Genomic DNA, 19,297 nt, shown 5'->3' with positions numbered 1-19,297 from the left:
TTTCATGTCTCTACATTCAGTGAGAAGTAAGGTGACAATTACATAGCTGAGGTATTGGACCTAGATCTATTTGACCATGTAGCAAGTTCTCTTATAGGTAAGGAAACATGCAGTAACATTTTTCTACTCTTAGCAAGAGAGAAAATACTATATTTCTGTTTTAGAGTCCAACACAAAGCTTGGAACTTATATATGTTTCTCCTACATTTGAACAAGTTATCCTGAGTTGTCCCTCCACACACACACACACACACACACCCACACACACACATAAACAGACACACACGCTGTGCCTCATCAGCAGAGGTTGTTATAGGCCAGTGGCTGTCCAGAGGTCAGATCATTACCAATGCAGCCATGGATCATAGATACAGCCCTCATATTAGTCCTTCCTTCATCATTCCCCTCTGACCTCGTCCGCAGCTGCACCACCTCTCATCTTTATGATTAGAAAATGGCCCTATCCTTCTCCTTCACACTCACACCACTCCCTACAGACTCAACACAAGTATTCCATCATTATAATTGTTTGACCGTCCATATCAATTGATGCATTTGTCACTGGAGTCTGTTGCCCCATCGGTCACATGCCAAAAAGATGCAGTTTGTGTTGTTGACCCAAAATCTCCGGAGGCACTGGTGGTGCTGACATTTCCTAAGAGCTCCTCTAAGGTACTTACAGGTCCTCATGCTGATGGGGAAGGATTTCTATTACTGTCATTGGTTATGTACTGCTAAACATTTAGTTGCAGTCAGGTAATGTCAGTTACTGTTCCCGTGGGAGATTATTGACATTTTACTTTACTCTGCTGGAACAAGCTCGCTGAGGTAAAACAGTCACTTCAGAACATTTTCTGCCAGTGTGTTTGGCATTCTTATTGGCAAAGTTTAATGGAGAATTTAAAATCCATAAAGTCTGCTGTCCTCTTTCAGACAGATTAACTATGAAAATAATATGAAATGAAATACAAGGAATGAATTGTGAGGTTTTCCCGCTGAAATTGTGTCTGGCCTTTTTTTTTTTTTTTTTTTTTAATCAGATAGCACAGTGCTTCTGCTGCTGGCAGCGAGAGCTGGCAGGAACAGCTCAAAGCCTGTGAAAGTCAAATGCTGTCTCTTTCACTTTGAGAGAACAATTTTTGAGAATGTGAGCTAAAATGCTAAATGCCTCAAGCATGCTGTACTCCAATTTTTGTCTACAGTACCATGCAGCAATAAAGCCTGAATAATACAGTAGTAGGAACTATTTGTTCAGCTCTAATGTGTGAAAAATGTGAGGCACACGCAGCATTTGTTGAATTAACATACAAATTGCTGATATATTATCTTCCGGATTTTTTCAAATCTAGCAAGACAGCATTTTGCTGTCAAAATGTTTTATATTCTGCACTGCTGTACAGCCTTAGAAGCAGCACAGTGATGTTTTACACTGATGAAATAACCAGGCAGCTTACCAGAATGTTATCACTTCTACTTAGTCACACTGTTCTGAGCACTCATGCATAATTGTGTACATAAGCATTTACCAAATCTGTCGTCTGTTTAGCAATATTAAGTTGACTCCATTGACTATCCTACAGCCCTTATCGTGATATAGCTTCAGAAAGTAAGAACTTGAGCTCAGCACTTTCTTCCAGGCTTTGGTCGTAACCATGCCTTCTCAAAGCCCAATGTCAGGCTTCTCCTTTGATGTATGGATGGAGGCGTTTTGTTCAAAGGGATAACCTTTTCTGGGCACTTCTTTGAAATGATAATTCACCAGCTTGCTGCAGGTGGAGCTGCAGCTCTCCCGGCAGACAGGGTCAATCAAAGTCAAATGGAGGAGCTGCTCACAGCTTCACCCGAGTAGTCAGTGCCAGTGCTTTGGCTGCAGCTGTCATCCCTGCCACAGACATAATCCCCACCGCTGGTAAAGGCGGTGGACACGAGGTATGTCACAGTAGCGAGCAGGTTTTAAGCAGAAGAACGTGGACTGGGTGGTTGTGCTGTCATGGTCACGAAGGATCTGGGAATGTTTATGTGTGTATGAGTGTTTACACAGCTCTGACAATAGATGTCTGTCAGAGTTTTTCCGAGATGCAGGCTGTGTGTTCTAGTGGTGAGGGGGGACGCAGGTGTGTGTAATTACATCAGTAATAGGGCCTGGATATGGTCCACCTGCCTCAATGTGAACCCTCTATCCAATCCAGCGCTGCTGACAACAAAGGAGACGGCCACTCACTGATTGTGGCTTTGATGATGCAGATAGAAGGTTGTGTTTTATGGGGAGATATTTCTGGCTCAGGAATAATTCACTGGAATTATTCAATCTGTCTAGAACAATGACAATGTACTATCAGTGTATGATCACATGCACAACACAGTATGTCATATATTTCATGTCAGAGATGAATAAATCCTAAACAAAACAAGCACAATATGTATGTATGTGGGAATGCATGATACATACAGTTCATTATGTTCAGCCACTGAGATGGATTGGTGATGTGCCCAGGTTTCCTTCCATTCACTGCATGCTGGTGTTTACTCACTTCGACCTTGGTCATAAGCAAATAAAGCGAATGAATGAATAGAGCCAGTGTTAATTTTGTCTATCAGTCTCCTGTCGCTGTTGTCCATCTGGATGCAGCCATTCAGGATCCTGCATGAGCCGCTGCCTCGGTAACGAGGCAGTGCAGGACACATAGACACAGTTCTCCCTTGGGTTTGGGCTCCAGCTGGAACAGACATGCTAGGGCAACCTGTCCCTATTATTGTTTGTGACAGAATCAAGAAGGAAATGCAAGTAGCAAAAGTGCGTGCGTTGTGCCTGCACGTCAGATTCTGCTGGCAGTGCCCCCAATGTAATTATGGGCATGGGTGGCCAGCTATGACAGCTCATCTGTCAGCCAGCCAATAGGAGTCTGGGGCACCTGGTGAGCCCTGCACCAAAATGAGGAGCCACAGATACACACAAATTAAAAATCACATGCAGTATTTCATGAAATACAAAATGTGGATAAAGGACGCATTCATAATGTTTCATGCTAATCATTAACACCATGGCACATACATCTGCAGCAAACTGACATAACCAGCCGATCCCAAATCTTGTTGTTCTGCATTTCACGTGCCATGCAAATGAGCTGCAAAGGCGTAGTTTGCACCCCTGGCAATATCATTTTAATTAGTCTCATCTTATGGTATATGCAGAACTCAATATCAACTAAGAGGCATTGGTTTTGAACTGATTAGTCTAGATGAACAATGTGTTCTACCAGAGTGTTTAAATTAAATGATTGATATAAGATATCTTACCTGTCTCATTAAATATTCCACAGTACAGCATGTTAACAAATAACGTCTGCATCATGAACGAACATTGTTACTGTCTGATAGAAACTTCCTGAGAGCCTCAGCAGCTTCAAGTTTTCACATATTTTCTAGGACTCATTAGGGATGAAATAATTGGACATATTTGTATACTAATTACTCTCACAGTGTTAAACTGAATTTTGAGGAAAACTTTATTTCACTCGCATGCTTTCTCAATGAACGAATACTCAGAAAATGAGAAATTTCTTGAGGAGTTACTGGGGAGCACAACTCGTGCAATATGCTCCAAGTCTTATGCAGTAGTATGCTCAGTACTTTCCAAACAGACAGCCCTCTCTGACAGGGAACTAAACTAAAAGTAACACTTATCTATGCTCTCTTCAGAGCCAGACTCCACTGACAAAAACAGTCATTTTACCTCACTGAACACTGGAGCTGCTGGTCTACCGCTGCTTCAATCAGTTAGTTTGTTTGTGTTATTTTGTGTGTGTTTTAAAGGGTTAGTTCAGAGTCAACAAAGTCAATAACACAAATAAACTACCAATTGAGGCAAGAAGTATTACTTTGCTTTATTGTTTTTAGAATATTTAAATATTAACTTATTGTGTTAATTGTTTACTTTTACTATATTTCTATTTTTACATTTTATTTTTATTTACTTGTGCTTGTACTTATTCCTACCTGGATAATTCTCTATGTTGGCATCAGGGCGATTCAGATTCTGATTTAAGTTTTTTTTTAAAGTCTTGAATTGCAGGTTATACATTTTAATATTCCTTTTTAGAGGAAACACTGTTTTTCCTCAAAAGCTCATTGAACTCTCAGCTTTTCCCTGAGTTGGCTTGGTCTCAAAGAGTGACAGGTCATGCCAACTACACCGTCTTGCACCTTATTGTGCAGAACACATTTCTGTCAGGACGACCATCCCTCTCATATGCAACCAGGGGACCCAATCATATTGTGCTCACCCTTTGGCAACGGCCCTCCAATCAGGGATGAGTAATGACTAGGCAGGCTTGCATGCAGTGATCCCAGCTTTCTAATTAGTCTTCCATTAACTTTTTCAACCTTGGCGGCTGCGGGGTGCACGCTCAACACACTCAGAAACGATCATACACACACCTCGCAGCCTCAGACCAAAATATTGGATGTCTTTTCCAGAATCTCAAATCTCAAATAAAGTATTTAGTAATATTTTCTGTTCCGCAGTGCTCATTTAAATCATGCTCACTTTCACGCTAATTGGCCAAAAGAGTACGTTTTTATATCCTGTGGTGCTCATTTATATGATTACACTCATACAGTATAAATCCATTTTTTTTGTATCATCTTTTCTCTTGTATGCATAATCATAAATATACAGCAGGCATGAATGTAGTGAGTTTGTGTGTCATCACTAATCCACATGATAACAAACACACTGTGTTTTAAAGTGATTAAAAACGTCTTGTGTGTGTGTGCGATTTTGGTTCAGACTGCTATTCAGAGAAAAGCTCTCAAACTACTCTCAGATTCTTCATCTATGACTATACAACACTGTGAGTGTGCATGCAGAAGATAAGCCGTCGCCGGTTGACTTTAAAAGAACAAGCTTTTTTAAGCACAGACTGTTGGAATTTAGTTTTACAAAGAAAATGTCGCAGATCACCTTCTCTGGTACATTTGATTCATTTTTACCTTTCAGAAGCCTTGGCCAGCAGCGTTTGTTTGGATATAGACAGAATGTCAATGCTCTACACTTGCATTTCTGGTTTTTATTTGGCATCCTGATCTGGCTGATATCTGTCAAAGACCATACGATGTGTTTCTGATCTGTGGAATAAAAGAAGTTGCCCAAGCCTTCTGCAGAGTGTGAACATGCTGTAACAGAAACTACACAAAGAGACTGACAGAGAGGAAGAGGGAGAGAAGAGTCTACATGACACGGATACTAAGATTTTCTGTTTTGTTTTGTTTCAGCACAAGTTGTTAACTCGGGGTAATATTTCTTTTTTCTTTTATCACATCAAACGTAACATAAGAGAAATGTAATCAACGTTGATGGTGTGTGTGTGTGTGTGTGTGTGTGTGTGTGTGTGTGTGTGTGTGTGCATGAATGCGTGCATCGGTATTTCTGTGTGTTCCAAGGCATGAATTCATGATTCATCCTGTTTCACAGTGGGCAGTCAGTTTTAGAATAGAGCTCCATAAAAGAGTAATGGAAATTCCTGGGGAGCTGCTGTCCTGTGGCCTTCCAGCTCCCAGTGGTATGCACTATCTTGGCGTATTATCACTTTTCTCACAATCTGTTTGTCAGCGAGCCCATGACTTCAAAGGAGACTTAAAGCTTTCTTTCATTTTCTGTCGGGGTTGAGGGGTTGAGAAAGTGAGTCTACATTTTATGAACAAAGCCCCCTTCTCCAAGAATTTGAGCAAAATAAAATGTTACCATCCTGGATGCAGCTCCTAACATTTACTCCAAAGCGTGGATCATAAACTATTAATAGTCATATGTCTGTATGAGCACCAGAAGGGTGCCTCTTTGAATCAGATCCTTGTGTTAGGCAGGGTCAGGAATGGGGGTGAAGCTAGTGAGCTCCCTTTTTTCCACCATAACATCACCATCCTGCATGGAGGAGGACGGGGGGACGGATAGCCACCATTATGGCTGTTGTGTAAAATTGCCATTATTCAGTCAAGCGATTATCTACTGCTGCAGTGTGTAATGCATCTCTGTGACTGTGACTGATGCCTGCACATCTAAGACTCCACTGGAGAAGAGTGAAAGTGAGAGGTGACCTCTTTCACTGCAATCTTTTAAAAGCTCCACGTATGACTCACTTTAGACTTAATGTTACAGTATGGAAAGTGTACATGGCCGGTGGGTATCTTTACATTTTATGATCCATCAGTGTAGACCCCATGTTTATAGTTTGATTTGCAACACACAAACTGAAAGAAACTTCATCATCCTCTTTGGCATTTAGGGAAGTAAATCCCTTACATACTAAACTGAACACTTGAATGATAATGGTCCTGAGGGTAAAAAAACAAAATGATTATCAGATTTCTACTGAGCCAACAAGTAAAAGTAAAATACAGAAATATGTTGGAATAAATAATGTGTAACAATCTGTCATGATAAACTCCATGTCAAATCTGAGAGACAGTGAGTGTGTTTGGAGTTTTGTTTTGTTCTGCTCATCAAACAGAGAGGAACTTCTGCTTTTTAATCTGTTCCTCTGGGAGATGCTGATGGATGGTGCTGTGCTGTTGCTAGGTACACATCCTGCGGCTCTAATGCATTAAAATCTAAAAGGATGCAGTAAACTCAACACCAACATGACCAACCACTCACCATTTTTTTCTGTTTGTGCTCAAAGAAACTTAATGCTTTTGCTGCAATAAGGCCAATCTTCTTCGCACAGATTTCATCTCTCAATCAAGGCTACTAACTTCGCACTAGTAAATAAACTCATGTGACCACTGATTGATGCTGTATTCACTCATGTCAATGATGACCCAATGATGATTTACCATCCGGGGGATGCACCGTGTTAAAACAATGTTTTCACCAGTAGCCACCATTTTTGTACTGTCTTTGTATATATTTCATGCAAGACAAGATCCTTCAAATATAGTCTCAATGAGTGAAAGGAAAATATATTTAAAAATTGTCAAAAGGAAGGTGAATAATTATATTAGTCAAAATGTGCTCTCCATGCTCAACTCAGGATGCAGCATTTATGTAATGATATGTAAATAAAGTTTTCAATTTTTTTTTCCAGATATATTTTCAACATACAATATAATCATAAATATAACCATATAACAACTACAGTTTGTCAAAAAACAAATTTTGTTGGGGAGTCATCCAATTTCCCGCTTAAATGACCACTTGTGGGTCCTTAAATAAGTTATCAGCACCTTTGTCTCTGTGTCATCATCTTATGGAGGCCTTTGCTGTGCTGCATCAACATTTTACCCAAGCTTTCATGGTGTTAGGTCTGATTATCTGTACCAAAAAAGAATTATGCCAACACTGAGCAACAGTGTTTGGAGTGTGATGCTGCAGCTTTCAAAGAATGCACAAATGAATCAGTGCACAGTTGGTAGTTTGGGAGCATCGGCAGCAAATACAGAAAGTCAGGTCGTCCTGAGTGATTAGAAAGTTTAAAATCTGAGTAGGCAGTGAGGAAACACAGAAGTGACTGGCATTGATCATCAGCACCCACTGAGCTATTGAGGTTATGTTGCGTTCAGAGCCTCTGAAATGAAACGGATTTCACCTTTACAGAGTTTTATAGACTTTTATTCACAAACACACTGTAGCAGACAGTTGTCATAGCAGCCATTGCACACTGTATATAGATGTCTTTTCAACACTGTTAAAAAAAGGTGAACCTGTCACCTCTGCATCTGTCTGTAACAAATATAAACATTTAGATAATAACTGTAGTTAGTTAGTTGCTGTTACACAACTCCTTGTTTTTTTAGGAGCTGTTAAGTTTAATTTCAAATGGTAAACAACCTAGCAACATATTTTTAGATGTCTGTATTGTTTGGGGGTTTTTTTTGTTACATTTCATTGACATTGAAAATAAGTCAATTTCTTGTTTTCTGTTACAGGTTTTCAATTTTACAAAAGGTTTTTATATCAAATTTTATTTCATGTTGTTTTTCTTTTCAACATTTGATGATGTCTTTAAGGTCCTTAATTGTAGAGAAAAATACTTGATTTGCTATTCTATTTTGTAATTTTCAATCCGGATGAGCACATTTTCCATTGCTCATCTTTAATGTTGCAATTTTGTGTCGTTGCGCTTTGTTTGATACTGAGCTGTATTGCTCTGCTCAGATAGTGCACCCATTCAATAATACTTATTCTGATGTAATGTGCTGTAATATTCTCTAAAAGCTGTCTCGGAGGGTCTTGTTTGGGTGGTCCTGATAGGGAGGGTAACTAATTAGATTTCTGAATGGCTCAGATTGTGGTGCAGACTATCATCAGATCTAAACGTGTCCAGTTAGTTTTTCTGTCACAAAATTTACCAGAGAGACTTTTTTGCAATAACACTTTTTGTTCCTCTATCTCTTTTTCTTTCTATGCAGATCACACGGGTCATTTTCTGTGTCTTCCTCGAGACTGACTTTGCCATCTACAAGAAGAAAATGTCTGTCATTTTTCCAGGTATGTGTGTTTACCTGCAGTTGCTTGGACTGCATATCAGTAAAAACAAATCATTACATTTCTTCTATTTTTGCTATCTTGAGTTGAACTAATGGGTAGATGAATGATTTATATGCTGTGTTTTTCCAAGGCCTCCTTTTGCAGATTGTGTGTAAAACACAATGTCACCACCTACCTAATTGACCATCTGTATGGAGCGAGGCAGCTTTGCCACCTTGTTTATCCTAGAAAACATCTGTAGTCAGAGATATGTTGTTTCTAGAGGCAGTAGTGTAAGGACCTGTCAGGTTTGGGTGACATCTTCAAATGCAAACAAAGTCAATGCGCCCGCATGGCCATTTTCAGAGATTAACTGTGGGAATTTATGCTGACAGCTGGTAAAACAAATGTCAGGTTTTCTATGGATTGCTTTAATAGGATTAGAATAGTTAGACTTCTTGTCAGTGAACCAGCAAGCTGATAATTTACATAATTGTTGATATTCTGATGAGACTTAATGTCAGATTTGATTGACTGTAATAACAGTCCACAGCAGTAAATGTCTCCTGCAAAGAGCTAAAAAATTCAGGGATGCATAGCAACTACTGATTGTCCTTGGTTACTGATCCTCAGTTCTATATGTGAAATAAACAAACATCCATTAACTTCTACTTCCACTTTCTTTTCTGTGTCTATCTCAACTCCCTCCCCCCTTTTCACACCATCATGTTTTTTGGGGGGCTGGGAGCAGTCACCAGCTCTGATGGGGGCTCCACGGAGAATTGAGTTTAATAGCTGGGGAGCTGAAGGAGGCTGGCTGGCTTCACCAGCCTAGCATTACCTCCCATTTACCTCACTTTCCCCTCCCCACCTCCCCAACGGAATACCGGCTCTCAGGCCTTCATCTCGCTGCTCCCAGATGGAGAGTGTTTTGTTCCCCCTGCGCTCCCCGTCATCTGTACCGCTCCCCGCCCAGGCTCTACCCTGAAAGATTACATTCTGGGGAGAGACCTTAATTATAATGCCTGCCCCCGTACACCCAGCACCCGTCTCATCATATTAGTGCTCTGAGATGAGAATCTGGAGCTGTTGTTCTCCAGTTATCACTCTCGCCATTTACAAGTGCTGTCAGCGGATAAATGCCCTATATCTCTCTACACGACTGGGAACAGAGAGGAGACAAAACAACAGGCTCTGTGCGTGCCACTGAGGGAAATCAGAAAAGTTCTAGAGAGCTACATTATTAGAAGATAACTCCTCAAAAACTATTGTTTACCATCACACAATGAGTTGCTGATGAGGGAGGCAGAGGTCAGTCTTTAATTAAATGTGGGGTCGTTCCAGAAGTCTACCAGAGCATGCACCATGATGCCCGCCCGAGTGTTTTCCCTCATCACAGTGTCTCACCTGTCACATGCTCTTTGACCTCTGGGGTCAGAGCCACCTTTATCATTGCTCTGTGTGTATGTGTGGGATAGAGAGGATATTAATTCCATTATAGACCAACTGGTTAAATGAGTGTGACATTCCCACTAAGGGTCATAGTCTGGAGAGAGGCAAACATGTTTTTTTTTAACCACCTACACCCACACCTGCTCCAGTCTTTCACCTTGTGTGCTTGTTCAAAGCTTTCACCATCCTCTCTATGAAAACAACAGCTCGTTTAAGATGTTCCACGAGGATGATTCAAAGATAACATAATTACTGGTGCCGTGATTGTAGACTCGACGCTCAAGCAAGGGAGTGAATTTGTATATTTTATCCATCCCGGCTGCACCACGTAGATGAGTTTAACAGTAGGTGTGCTTTAAAGAAAGAAATGCTGATTGGTATGATTGCACCATGTAGGGAATGCATAACCCTGTAGTGTGAAAAGACTTACATTTAGCCCGCACGGAGTGGCAGTAGTGAATCAGAGGCTGTGAATTAGCTCTGCAGGTGTGCTCATACGCTTTCTGAACATCCCATCATCCTCACTGCTAGAGACAGACAGTCAGGTAGATCTTGCGGCAACGCTGACTGCATCACACAGAGGCTTGAGACCATCCTGTCTCCTGCAACATGCTACCGCTTTTAATAACCCTCTGTCACATCGATCCCCCATATTCTCTCTCTTCCGCACTCATTCTCACTTACAAGTCTCCTCGTTCCCGTGCCACAAGCCCATTACCTCATCCCTCCACTTTCTATCAGTCTTCCTCATCATATCACAGAGAGGCTTCTCGCTGCCTCCTCTATCAGCAAGCTGTTAAAGAGCTGTTGTGAATAGTGGCCTTGATCCCTCTGTAATTTGTATGTGTGGCCATGTGAAACTCAAGATCGTCCCTGTGACATCAGTTTCAACCATGTCTCAAGCTGAGAATGAGCACAATAGATTTTTTATTGAAGTTTTACTATTCTCATTTTTCATTGTATAGCTGCTTTCCTCATATTCAAGCAATCTGTCAAGTGACAATGACTGGAGCAGGAACATGTAAACAGGACATTTGCATACAGGAAATTGCTTTATTACAATGTGCATTCCCACAAGCTGTCACTATGAGAGAGCCAAAATATGGTTACATCTCGGCAGAAGGAGGAAACTGAAAAATAGCCCGCGCTGACAAGAATACTCATACAGACCAGCGCACAAGCACATCAGCCACCATGCACAAACACATTCATATACAACAGGAAGTTTCACCTACCTGAGTATTGAATATTAGAAAACTGATATCAGGGTGAAACATTAAAACAAATTTATGCCGATTGTTTATCAGAGGAGCTTCTGTTTTATGAGTAATGGGACCGTCAGTCAATATCCTAAATTTGATCATAATCGAATTGTAAACAGACATTTGATTGTAGGAAATAAAGCAGCCCTACTGCAGCTGTCTGCCAACATCAAAGTGCAAAAAATGGCAGTTCCTTAAATGGTCACTTGAGTCCAAAAGTGAGTCCACCTCCATAGACTCCCATGTTGAAATAACTGCCTCTACAGCAGAGATAAACATGTTTACAGTCTGGTTTTGGTCTTTATAGCTAATTTCTCCATGTATTACATCTGTACAGGGGAGAATTTTTATATAATTAATCAATTTAAAATTTATTAGGGCTTAACCCTTTGAAACCTTAGCAACATGACTCTGGCCCAAATATATGAATACCTATATCAAGCAAGGTGTTTTTAATGTATACCAGCTTGCGGAGTCATAAGCTTTGTAAAAGAAGCCTCTCAAACACACTGAAATATGCAAATAGACTAACGAGCCAATGCACACAGCAACTATACATAAAGCTGTTGCCTCTGTGGTACCATTCACCATCCATTACCCACCTCACCAACTGAGCTCATAACCCGTGATATAATGACCTATTCATTACATTGAAAAGCCATAAACTGTATACATCTCAAAGGTGCCATGACAACCTCGCTATCTGGTTAAGCGGACCATCAGTGTTTGAGTCATTTGAAGTAATCATACACCCACCTAGAAACAGCAGCCAGAAAATGTCAAGGAATTACCGTGGTTGTATTTTTAGGTTGTCTTTTTATTTATTTATTTATTTATTTTTTTAGAAAGTATAAACATAAATTGACAGACATTAATCAGTGCAGTGCAATCATGTGACATGATTCTATTAAGCATTCAGATTGGTTCATAGATCGTGATTGACCACATGCTTGCCTTGGCACGCATTATTTGCGAGCATGGAAGCAGTCAGGCAGCTGTGGTTGTAGAGAGTAAAAGCATGTTGAAATTGATTCTGGGTACACTTCTTCACTAATATGATCCGGGTGGCTGCCCACAAGCTGGGCTCCATCTCTTCTTCTCCTCAATCAGCCACGGTGCTGACAATATTAACACAGCCCACAGATCTGCAGGGGCTGCTGCATTCTCCCCAACTGTCTCACTGACTTTCCAATTGACATTTGTTTACATGGCTCTTAATACACTCCATAGTCCCAGCCCTACAACCCACACACCCCCCACTGCTTTGGAAGAAGTAAAGCTGTGATATGCACACACTTCTATCCTACACATTATACATGGACAGAGGATATGAAGTGCTACAGCAACCCTGAGAGGGGTGTAAATGACGTCTGTGTTGCCGTCGGGGGGCCCTCCCTTGGTGCCGGGAAATAAGGAGACCATGGTGTGTTAGTGATGTGATTGTCAAAAAACGCAGTGGCCCAGAGTGAGTCAGTCAGCTTTGGCAGACATGAGGATTTGGTTTAGCTTATCATATGTGAACATGTCACATGTATGTGTATAAATCATAGACATGTAGAAAATGTACCAATGACATCCTGCTTCTGGCTTGTCAGCATATAGAGCATTGGCTGGTTACTTTTTCATAATATAGAGAGTTTGAATTTGCTTGAACAGTTTCAAACTTTGAAGCCAACTGTGTCCTAACCATCGCTCACATAATGGCAAGCTAAGCCAATATGTGAGTAAAAAAAAAGTAACTTGGAGGAATAGTTCTCTCACTTGCTTGTCAAGAATTTGATGAAGTCAATATGTCTTTCCAAGAGTTAGATGTAAGGATCAATAGCACTACTAGACAGTTTGCTTAGCTTAGCATAAAGACTTGAAGCAGAGAGAAGCAGCTACACTGGCTCTGTCAGAAATGAAAACAAAAAAAATGCCTGAAAACACCTATAGAGCTCACTAATTCATGTTATAGAGACCAAACAGGGATAGAAAGGGGGATAGAAAGCCTGAGATCCTATAGATGTCAATTTGAGGTTTTTGTATTATAATTTTGACAAGTTTGTATTTATTTATTGTTAAGCTAACTTTTGTTTCATAGACATGTCTAATAATTGTTTTGTGACCTTGCCTGAGCATTCATTATACCTTCATGAAAGAAGGTTGATGGGTGTCATGCCACTTCAGTCTTCCCCCGTCCAAGTGGATCAATATCCAACACAGTGTCAGGATTGCTTATCTTGACGTGTACACATATTTGATCTAATCACCGGTTCTCATGAGGCTCAATGTTTTCTGTAAATAAGCGACTTGTTAATAGCCAACTGTCTGTTCTACAAGCTGCTTTTGTAGGAGACGACAGTCTGATGCTGCTGTACCATACGACATTACTGCAGCAGCCTCCCGCTCAAGCTCACATGAGCTATCCATCAGTGTGTACTGTCACCAGCATCATGTAGCCATTTAACTCACTGACAGTGAAAATTTCAGTATTGCGTGTGTGCTTCAAATCTCATGTGATAGCAGAGGTGCGATAAAGTTGTTTTGCACGTAACGAGTAAGTCTCAAGTCTTTGCACTCAAGTCCCAAGTCAATGCAAATTTTGAGTTTTAAGTCCTACACAAGTCATAATGCACTCATAAACAAATGTAATGTCATTTTTTTTTAAAGGATGTTTGTTAAAATGTTATTCAACTGTTGAATTGCCACAGTGCAATTAAATAACTGTTAGTGATTTAACTGTTCTTTGTGCAACTTTAAATGTTGAATGGAGGCTGAGTTTCTTCTGTCTCCACTTGTGATTTTGAGCCCACATATTTTCAATCTACTAGTCATTTTTTGAACAAAATAGTCCCTGGCATAATTTACTTCAGCTGGTGCTTAGTAACGTAATGCTAGCTATTCATGGCAACTTGACTAGGTGTTACCGGATTGGTGCAAGCAAAGCGGATCATCTGGGAAATAAAGTGTCGACGTGTAGGGATTGAATAGCATGAATGGATTTTGAATAAAATACTTTTTAATCTTTGGACTTGGGGGAAGGTGTCAAGTATTTTCAGGTCAAAAGGCTCAAGTTAAACTGAAGTCACGAGTTATTGGTCTTGAAAACCAAGTCCCGTTGCAAGTCAAATCTAAAGTTATCAAAGGTATGACTCTAGTTCTCTGTGTGAGAGCCTTGATTAACCCGCTTCATGACAAAGGGGGCGCAGCCTGGTCTACTGCATTATATAGTTTGTATAATCCACACATAAACCAAAGAGAAAAAACAGTTGTAGTTTTACAGGGTTTGATGTGTTGGACCATTTCTTGGCCGGGAGCAGTGACTTCCTGGATTTTTGTCATTCCTGAAAGGTTGCCAGGCAACCAGTGGAGAAGCCAGACTATGTAAAGTTAATTAGTAAGCTTTTGAGCTACTGATGCTCTAGTTTCATATTTAGCGCACAGAAATGAGAGTGGCATTGATCCTTTCATCTAAGCCTCGGAAAGACAGCAAATGAGCACTTTCCCCTAAAATGTCAAACTATTGAACAGTTTTAAGTTTCTCATCTGTTTCATATAATAGCTTTGGTTTATGTAAAGATCAAGAAAGCCATCGAGCAAGAATCCCACATGTGAATCTAACCGCACGGTTGTGTCGTGTTTACCCCTAGATGGAAAGAAATAAAGGTGTCACATACTGTTATCCAAGACTAAGTCACATACATTTCCTGTGGTGACAGCAGTGTTGAGCAGTGGTAATAATGTTATAGCATGTGGCAGTTGCTGAGACACCGCATGTTTCCATTCTTGCACTATTGTTATACTGTATCAGCGGGCTGTGCTTTGTTTCCCCAAGCAGGGTTAGATTAATGCACTGTACCCTTTTATTCAGTGTTATACAAAAGAAAAGTCTGTCGCTGGATCCACTGGGAGCTCTGATGGTTACACTTCTACAGAACAGATGACAACAGCCTTTCATCAAAGCTAAGGCTTGCCTTTGCTTGTTAACCAAAGCGCAATCATTGCTCAGACTCCTGCACAGCCATACACCCACAGTCATGTATGTGCCCAAACACATCTGAGCGTGCATATTAAAACGCAAGCTCACACATACTACTGTACATATGTATTTATATATAGTGGCTTGACTCAAAGAATGTTGAGGCATGCTGAGATCTGAGTGTGTTTGTATGATGGGAGCCGGGATCTGCGAGCAGGCAGCCACAGTTCCCTCTCTCCCCGTCTCTTGCACTGCAGTTTCTCCTGAAGCAGCATCCAACGGTTCCCTCTCATCTCCCACTGTGCAGCTCAACTCATCCACCCAGAAACACCTTTGGTTCACACAGTCTGTCTCACACAATAGACGTATAGAGAAAAGAAGAGAAAATCAAAGGGATTTCTTTTAAAGTTGTCCACCCCAGCCTGCAGTCATGTAATTTGAGGAAATGGGAGGTTTTGTGTCATTTATGCTGAGCCTACCAGTATAGGTTTAATTGAAAAAGGATGTTTCATGAATGTGACCCCCCGAAACCCACACCCACATACACAGTCATTTGGTGTAATAACTCACTAGATCCAAGGCCGTCTGGTGGGGGGATCAAGGGAGGCTGTGAGGGGTTGCTGGTAAGATTTTGGGATGGGATGGAAGGAGTAGGTGAAAGAGTTTCAACAGCCAGCTTTTAGGCATTATAATTTTTTTTCTCTCGTACCAAAAGCAAAATATTTCAGTCACATTCTGAGGAAACACTGCAGGTTCTATTTTCATTGGGTGGCTGGTTTAAGCAGAGACGCAGCAGTACAGCATCAAAATACAGTGCTCTAACATTATAATCAAGGAGACGGGCTGTGATGACTCGCTGTATCGTATTTTATAAAATAGCATGGTTTGACACGCTGTCTTTTTCCCCCTCTGCCAGACAATGACATGGAGGTTACAGAGGAGCAGCTGAAGGGAGGTGAGTGACAGAATATTTCATGGTTGCCTTTTCACCTTAACACCTCCATTAAAGCACACAGAGGCTGAGTGAGTGGCGTAGCTTCAACTGGTGACAGTGATTTGCCAGGTTTTATGCAGCAGATGAAATTGAATGTTTATTCATTTGGTGACAAGTTGAATCCCGGGCCTGACACATCACAGTTAAAAATACTCCATGTCAGGTACATTACATTACAAGAGCTTATATCCACAGCTAATTCCCAACACCATTCTTATCATCCGGCTTACGGGCACAATGCCTTCAGACCACCTAAAGCGAGTGACAAAAAAACAGCAGAGCAGCATCCCTCCACAGCATGCGCCAGGCGATGGCACAAACATAACTGTCAACGCATAATGCTTTTATCACCGCACCATCTTGGCACACGGCCTGAAACTCCCAGATACTGCTTATCGGGATAAACTATTGACATTTGTCTGTGCACTGATGTCCTGAATAAGCAATGGCCAACAAAAGGCCTAATGGAAGTATGTGTATTATATGAATAATGGGAACAATAGCAGCAGTTACTCATTTTTCTCCTTAGTTGACAAAAAAAATATAATTTTTATGAAATGTTTGATGTACTGCCTAAAGCAGTTTCCTCCAAGGCACAGTAGGTCATAGAAAGCACCTGATGGCAAGTTGTCTTTATGAGTACAAGGGGATCTAATGGATGTGGCCCAAGAAGACGTCATAGTGCACGTGCAGCCAACTAAGCAGAGAGCAATGTTAGTTTTACTGTCTTTTGAAGGGAAGTGTTCAGATTACTGCAGATGTAGAACCCAGGGTGCTATCAAAATGTTTTTCCTCCCAAAGTTACCCCCATGATTTGCCAATTACACGCATCTGTGTTTTCAATGAGATTCCATTTTGGGTGAACATAAAAGGGCTGTTTTATAAGTGCACTGTAAAATGTGATATTCCAAAGTGAAACAATGTGCACGTAATGGCTGAATCATAAAGACTTGGCTGAAAGGAGCTGCATTTGAGAGTTTGTCCTGTTGTTAGCGCCTGAGCGACCACGCTGTTTTCGCTCACCAGCTATTTTACACTGCATACTCTATAATAACATAGCACCAGACCACATCAAGCCAACTGGAAAAACCCCTGATAATTCTTAGCTCTGTTGTATCATCATGCCAGCCCTGCCCCGGTCCAGTTTGGCCTTGTTTGATGGGCCTGTGCGCCGGTGCCAGGGACTGGCCTTTTATTCTGCTCCATCAGCCAGAGTTTGAATCAGTGCAGCTTGGAGCCTATTCAAAGGTTCGAATGACTGCCATTCTCACATGGAATGGCGCTTTTGTCTCAGACTGTGCTCTGGAGTTGGTCTCAAAGCCGCACATTCTTCCTTTTCTCTCCCTCAGGAGTCATTTTTTTTGTCAGGCAGGTATAAAACAAAACAGTGTAAGAGCCATTGAGTTCCCCCACAGGCTCTTGTAGCATGGTCGGCTGAGGCAGGATGGCCAAGTTAGAATAATCACTGCTGGGATGAGTTTTGCATGCCAAAAGTCTTTCGCTGTCTCTCATCTAAGACTTCAAATTGACAAGACGTCACACCCCTCGCATCCTGATGGTGTTCAGGGATAACGCCGAGTCACTCCCCTGTCTGTAAATCACCATTTATTTTTGTTTTATTTATAGATAACACACCACCATCTACAAAATCCACAACCAAGGAGGAAAATGAAGACGGTAACAGAGGTAAGCCTATTTGTGAGTGTGTGTTTGTATTTTATTAATGATGACCACCAGTTTCAGACATGCCAAGTAGCTGGTAGAGGGAGCATCTACACTGACATGTGTTTACATAATAATTTGTTTTGTGTGCATGAAGTAATGGAGTGTGTTCCTGGTCAGTAATCTCTTGCTCTCTGGTGCCAAGTTCCTCTTTGGGGAAATGAATACAAGATGAAGCTTGGTCGTTTTTAAAGGAATGTTTTCTTTGAGGCAAACTTGTTTAAGAAGCCATTATCTGGCTATTCTGCAGTTTCAGCCCCCTTGGATGTGTAATATTGAAACAGTTATAGGCTTCTCCGATACGATGGACCAAAGATAATTAGATTCTTACACTGGAGGGTGTTAGTAGGCAATTAAAATCGTACACCATCCATTTGTCTCCAAGCCTTAAGGTTGCGGGGAATTTTTGAAGATAGCAGTCATGGTTGTTTTCTTTGGGGAAACGGGTCCTCTGCTGATTGCAAGAGACTGGACTAGATAGTGCAGACACTTCAAGGGCGTCAATACGTTCTGTGTTGTTAAACAAAGCACAATAAGTCATTTCTTCCCGCCTATTCAACATACCTTTCCCTAATCCACAGCAGTAATTCAATATGATTCACAAATTCAATCACCAGCATTAGGAGGGCATAAGTATTTTGTAATAATCTTTATAAATCCTAATTTATCAGGCCCAGCAGCTTAATAGTAACTAATCCATTCACAAAAGGCCTTGGCACAGCTCTCTAGCATGGGAACACTCAGTCCTTGAGACAACCTCTCTCACAGGAAAGGAATAAAATGATTTTGTTCTGCCTGCACTGTAAAGGTTAGGTCTGGTTCGATGTAGCACATAGAAAGGATTAATCTTAGAAAACACTCCGATGTCAAGATAGCACGGAGCGGAGGAAACATGAGCTGCAGAAACAGACATATGTGAGAGACAGACACGAGATGCTTAAGAGTCGACCGCCTCCTTACACCAGTGTTCGAACAAAAACACAATTTTTCACCGTCTTGTCTGTAGAGCCAGCAAAGCAGGTCACCTGTTTGGTGTAGTCGATATAATATGTGGAGCACTTTTTTAGAATAAATTATGCTGCAGCACAGTTGGTGGAGTGTGTCTGTCAATATGTCTCAGTGTGATCCATCACAGCCATCACTCTCCTCAGGGGATTCACTTCTCTCAGTTCATGGGTCAGACATGAGAGGGTTTTAGCCACAGCGCAGGATAAAGAGAAAGCACTCTTTGAAAGGCTTTCTCCACTGTTGTTCAGTGATAAATACACTGCTTTACCCCACACACAACAACTGCTACAACTGTAACTTTGCACCAGTAAAATGCTCCTTCAGGCTTGTTGGACTGAAGGAATAAAACAGTAAAAAGCATACAATTAACACTCTATCTTATTTACAGATATTAAAAAAGCATTGAATATAATACTTTGTAGTATGGTTTTTAG

At 41.0% G+C, this 19,297-nt stretch overlaps 1 protein-coding gene across 3 annotated transcripts in view; it reads left to right on the top strand.

Moving 5' to 3' along the window:
- Positions 1-19,297, top strand: part of macrod2 (mono-ADP ribosylhydrolase 2) — a 511,048-nt gene that overhangs the window by 422,890 nt on the left and 68,861 nt on the right. For all 3 annotated transcript variants that reach the window (XM_088086648.1, XM_042501834.2, XM_042501833.2), the window contains exons 9-11: positions 8,407-8,485; positions 16,056-16,094; positions 17,760-17,819. In XM_088086648.1, coding sequence (XP_087942774.1) covers positions 8,407-8,485; positions 16,056-16,094; positions 17,760-17,819 — 178 coding nt within the window. The remainder of the gene's footprint in view (positions 1-8,406; positions 8,486-16,055; positions 16,095-17,759; positions 17,820-19,297) is intronic.

This window comes from Plectropomus leopardus, chromosome 13, assembly GCF_026936395.1.
Source record: "Plectropomus leopardus strain MGB_pleo_1.0 chromosome 13, ASM2693639v1, whole genome shotgun sequence".
NCBI lineage: Eukaryota > Metazoa > Chordata > Actinopteri > Perciformes > Serranidae > Plectropomus > Plectropomus leopardus.
The sequence above is the reverse complement of the archived record's forward strand: the minus strand, read 5'-3'. Positions and strand labels throughout refer to the sequence as shown.